The 5807-nt window shown below is 34.9% G+C and overlaps 1 protein-coding gene across 1 annotated transcript; it reads left to right on the top strand.

The window, feature by feature from the left end:
- The first annotated feature begins 1488 nt into the window (after positions 1-1488).
- On the top strand, positions 1489-5395 carry LOC148207783 (putative fructokinase-4). Its single transcript, XM_088118286.1, has 4 exons — positions 1489-1969; positions 3144-3476; positions 4862-4978; positions 5066-5395. Exons 1-4 carry the CDS (start codon positions 1574-1576, stop codon positions 5198-5200), a joined length of 981 nt encoding a protein of 326 aa, XP_087974412.1. The 5' UTR covers positions 1489-1573; the 3' UTR covers positions 5201-5395.
- The last annotated feature ends 412 nt before the right edge of the window (positions 5396-5807 follow it).

The following is a 5807-nucleotide window of genomic DNA, read 5'->3' as shown; positions in this document are numbered from 1 at the left end:
TTCTACCAAAACTACCATATAAAAAACAATTGATATTATTAAATTTTAGTCCTAGATTTTTTAATATGTCGACAAATTCGACATCGAAATTTCCATAAATCGATACAAATTTAATAAAACGAAGGTTTAAATATCTTATTTTATTTTAATAGGTATTTATAAAGTAAATCAATAATGATATATTTACATAAAAATGCATAAAATAAAAACAATATGATGTTATTTTCATATATATATATACACACATGCGCGCTAAAATTTATGACTTCAAATAGTTGACTCCAAAACTACATGAACTATTGTTTTGTGTTATATAAAGATTTTTAGTGTAGGTGATAGGAACGAGTTTGAGATGTCGCTTGACAAGGAAAAACTTGTCTTTTAACTTGTATATATTTAGGCTAAAATTTATTGACTTTTTGACTCCAAGCTATAGAAATATTGTTTTGTGTTGAGGAAGGTTTTCAGTTTAGGTCGAAACTGGTTGAAGTAGGTGGCAAGAAAACGAGCTTAGGCATCACTCGGAGAGGAAAAACTATAGCTAAAATTTATTGACTTCAATTAGTTGACTCCAAACTATAGAAACTATTGTTTCAGATCTAGGTTGAAACTGGTTAATGTAGGTGATACGAACGAGCTTGAGTTTCACTCGACGACAAAAACCTGCATAAGAAGGAAAAATTCCAACTCTCAAGTCAATATTAGTTCAACTTTGATATTAAGATGGAACTAGGATTTGATACATGATTTTAGAGTGGGACGTCCTATTTATATTAATAAGTTAATTTACGTTCAAGTTGGCGGGATTAAACTGAATTTATTTGATACAAAATTCCTAATTTTTTTACACCAATAAAAAGATTTTAGAAGATGATTATTGACTGTTGGAAAACTTTTTCAAAAGTCTAACGATGTAAACAAAATCTTCAAAATATCTTCACTCTCATTCTGTTTCACAACTAAATGTTCCGTAAAATTATATCCAAATCCAAATCAAATGTTAAACAGTTCCAGTTGGACTCATTCTTTTAGGATACAAATAATTAGTTCGAGTACCAAAAGGAAATAAATAAAAATCAATTTATCATGTGAGGGGGAAACAAAACATCATTATCTTGATTTTCTTTGAAGCAAACAAAATATTAAAAATTAAAAAAGAAAAATTCATATAATTATTGGTGGGCCCCATTGACAAACCAAAATTTTAAATATCTCAAAAAGAAAAAACAAAAACTCAACGAATATATATATATATATATATATATATTTTTTTTTTTTTTTTTTTGGCAGAAAAATTAATTTCTATTAAATCTGTTTACAATTAGAATACGGATTACCTTTTCCTTTTTCTTTTCCTGATAATTCAAATTATCCTTTTATTTATTTAATTAATTAATTAAATCCGTTTTATAGATTTTTCCTACTCCTCTTACGACTACGCTTCGTTTTTTTCCTTCTATAAATACCGTCTTCCCAATCTTCGATCTCCATATCCAATTCCTCTCTCTCTCTCTCTCTCTAATTCTCCGATCAGATTCGTTAATTACTTTCTCTCTCTAGAATTTTTTCTTCGATGGCTCCCAACAATGGCGGCTTGATCGTGAGTTTCGGCGAGATGTTGATCGATTTCGTTCCGACGGTTTCCGGCGTTTCCTTGGCGGAGGCGCCGGGATTCCTCAAGGCTCCCGGCGGCGCTCCGGCCAACGTCGCGATCGCCGTCAGCCGCCTCGGCGGACGCGCCGCCTTCGTCGGAAAGCTCGGCGATGATGAGTTCGGGCATATGCTGGCCGGAATCGTGAAGGAGAACGGCGTCTCCGGCGACGGAATCTGCTTCGATCAGGGCGCCAGAACCGCCCTGGCCTTCGTGACTCTACGCGCCGACGGGGAGCGTGAGTTCATGTTCTACCGGAACCCTAGCGCCGATATGCTGCTCAAGCCGGAGGAACTCAATCTCGAACTCATCAGATCCGTAAGAATCTCTCTCACTTTCCTTCACATTCCTTCGCCATAAATTTTCTCATTGATTGAATTTTCCCGGAAAATTTCCCAGTTCTTAAAGAAATTGACTGAATCGAGCGTTTTAATCTCACGCGCCAGTTTTCAGTCTCATTAGTTTGCCACGTCAGCTATAATAAAGTAGGGCCCCTTGGATCAATGGCCCTACTCATAGATCTAGAATAGCAGTGATATGATCTCAATGATGGGTAATTTCGGGATTTCGTCATAACCTGACTGAAATTCCAAATTTACCCGTCTATGTAATGACGTGGGCGCCCCCTCACGTGCTTGCTGGACTTTATTCTCACGTGTTGTTGTTGCTGGCGGAGGGCTCTCTTATCTGTCACATATTTTGCATATGAATTGAATTTAAAACATTGAAATTTCGATTATTTGATCTTATTGGAAAAGAAAAGTATTGACTCTGTATTTTAGAAATTGGGGTTTTATGATATTGAAATTGATGTTGTGAATTACCAATACGAATTAAATGAATTAATGATCATGCCCATAAAAAGATAATTGGTTTTATGGAAATTAAGTTGTTAGTTCGTCAACCATATGATATATCATAATGATATAATTTTCCTCTTTCTTTTTGTTTTTTTTTTCTTTTCTGCATTTCTGGATTGATTTATTATTTCCTTGCCGTATTCGGGGCGTGATATGGAAAAAAGTGAAATTTTGATTTAAGAAATGATTTGAGGGTGGGGACTCTGATTATTTAGTAACGTCACCGACAAAAAAAAGTCTTAATCTTCGCTCATAAAGATAGTGGTTCCTAGCAAGCCGCCGTGACGAGGGGGTGCGTTGGGTATTATTTTTCTGTTAATTATTTTATGGCGTTTTTGAACTCTTCAAAAATTTAAATCTTCTGACTTTGATTGAAAGCTAATCTTAGATTATTTTATTTAATTTTGTCTTCTGTAATCCATGCGTCACGTGCAGATTTATTAAATGCCTTAGTATGATATTTCTGATAATTCATTGATATAAAGTTTTTCTCAATTTGAGAAATTATTCTAAATTGTAATATGGGTTGCTTCTAGTATGATAGATCTCATTGGGTGTTTCATCTAAAATTTGAGGAATTGTTGTAAATCAAAGATTCAAAATGTATGACTTTTGCATTTGGGTTCGTGCAGGCGAAAATATTCCACTATGGATCGATAAGTTTGATCGTGGAGCCGTGTAGATCGGCCCATATGAAGGCAATGGAAGAGGCAAAGAAAGCAGGTGTTCTTCTCTCGTACGACCCAAATCTGAGGCTGCCACTGTGGCCCTCTGAGGATGAGGCCCGAAAGCAGATCAAGAGCATTTGGGACAAAGCCGATCTCATCAAGGTCAGCGATGTGGAGCTCGAATTCCTCACCAAGAGCAACAAGATCGACGATGAATCCGCCATGTCTCTGTGGCATGACAAGTTGAAGCTCCTCCTCGTCACTCTCGGCGAGAAGGGCTGCAAATACTATACCAAGGTACGCTCATTTTTATCTCTTTAAAATGTACTTATTGAACTTAGTTCATCAATACATCTTGAAAGAAATAGTCCACGCAAGGAATTTGAGAGGCATATTCATATGATATTGTTTGCTTAGTTGGTGGAAATTAACATAAAAACTATGATGGTATGAGCTCTGAGCTATACATGGGTTATAGTTCGATGGACATTTTGGACTAAAAGGGGAGTTTCAAAAGTATAGGGGCAAAATGGTAACTTAATCTTACTTTAAAATTCACTCATCGTTAGTTGAAATTGTGGACTACTGGTTGAAAACTTGCAATGGGTTGGTGACAATTCTGTTCAAATTTCACTGTCCCTGTTTGTGTTTGTCTAACTACCCCCAATGCTTTGAAACCAAGAGTATTTGATTTCTTTTTTCTGAAATTTAATGTGAATTAGATGAATGTATTTTAATTGATATGTTGGTTTTGGTTTGGTTTTTAAATTTACTTCTGCTCTGTTTTGATCCTGTCATATATTTAAGATCAAATTCAGTATGGTAACTTGAGCCAATGGAACTCAAAGCGCTGTCAAGCTTTTGGTAAATTTTGTCTTCATCTTCATAGAATATTTCTTACAACAAAAGCCTGGTGATTGGCTTCTAGTGGTGGTTGGATCAAGGAATTGCATAGCTGTTTCCTGATAATCCCTGTGTTCTGATAACGTCAACAGAACTTTTTGCACAGATCTGTTAGAGTTTTAGTTTTGGCATCTTTATCCATCTCAATATTTCTCTTTCCACTTTCCCGAGAAAATTTCACATACTTTCCCATGAAAATTTTTACACCTACCAAGTTTAGATTCCCGAGTAACGCACCTTTTTCATATGGTGGACATTAATTACTGTGGAGCCATAGAGTTGTAGGCCAGGTGTGGTTTTTGATCCGTAGGGTCATTGTGTCCATAATTTCTTCCTGGAAAATTACCATTTTTTCTTTCTAATCTCTTACCTGTCAGTATCATGTCTTGCCCATTGTTTCTTTGTCGAAAAACAGCCCAATTGCCAAATACTTGTCTACTGCTAGTTCTAGCATAGTTCAATCCGTCAAAATAGTTACTTTCTCTAAGATCATTACTTACCTCTCTGCAGATTAAAAATTTGAATCACCAACTATCAAATCACCAACTCCTATCTTAGTCGAAACAAAACGCAATTGTGAATGTTGAATCAGAATGTAAAGTTTGAAATGTTTTTTTGCAAAGTGCTTTATGAAGCAAATACTTCGATAGCATTGGTAGATAAGTGTTGAGATGAGTTTGGCATAGACTTTTGAATGATAAAAAGTATTCTTCTAATCAAGTAGAATAGAGAGGCAAACTATCGTTCTAATTCTCGTTTCACTTTGGCAAAAAATACAGAACTTCCGTGGCACGGTGGATGCCTTCCAAGTAAAAGCAGTGGACACAACTGGAGCAGGCGACTCATTCGTCGGCGCCCTTCTTTGCAAGATTGTAGACGACCAATCAATTCTCGAGGTACTATATCTTTTATAGTTATCAATCAAACGGGGTCTTAGAGTTGGTTTTGTTTGCTCGGGTTTTGAGAATGATATTGCGTTGCAGGACGAGAAGAGGCTGAGGGAGGTGCTGAGATTTGCAAATGCATGTGGAGCCATAACCACAACAAAGAAGGGAGCAATCCCAGCTCTTCCATCAGAGGCTGATGCCACAGCTTTGATCAAGGCTTCTTCTAAGTAGAAATCAGTTTCTTCTTTTAGCTTTTTTTTTTTTTTTCTTTCCTTTTGGTTTGGTTTAGTCTTTTAGATTCTCATTCGCTTTTTGGTATTGAATTAAAAGAAAGGGAAGTGAAAACCCTTTCAATTTTCCCCCATTAGAGTCTTGTGCTTAAGGTATTTACTAAATAAAAGTCTCTATATTTTGACTTTTTATTTATTTATTTATTTCCCCAAGTTATGCATATCATTCTGGTTCCATTATATTTCAACTTTATTTTCACCAATGGGTCATTTTAGACTCTTAGGTTTTTCTGATTATTTAAACCAATAAAAAGGTATGAAAAAGTATTAGAGAATAAATGATGGAACGTAATAAAAAATATATTATGCAGACTAAGGCTCGGTTGATTAATAATTTTAGAAATATAATTTTAAATGTAACAAAATCAAATTGATTGTGTTTATGTTTCTAGCCTTTTTACTAAATATAAATAAAAGCACTATTATATTTTATCATTCTTAGACATACAAGATGCATCATGAATATTTAATTTGAAAATTAATTTTCATATAAAACTTTTTCTTTTTATTTTAACTTAAAAATTTTACTGAACAAAAAAATAGGTTTC

This window comes from Momordica charantia, unplaced genomic scaffold (assembly GCF_013281855.1).
Source record: "Momordica charantia cultivar OHB3-1 unplaced genomic scaffold, Mcharantia_2.0 BLBB01000081.1, whole genome shotgun sequence".
In the NCBI taxonomy this organism is placed as follows: Eukaryota; Viridiplantae; Streptophyta; class Magnoliopsida; order Cucurbitales; family Cucurbitaceae; genus Momordica; species Momordica charantia.
Note: the sequence above shows the minus strand (reverse complement) of the source record. Positions and strands in the feature narration are given on the sequence as shown.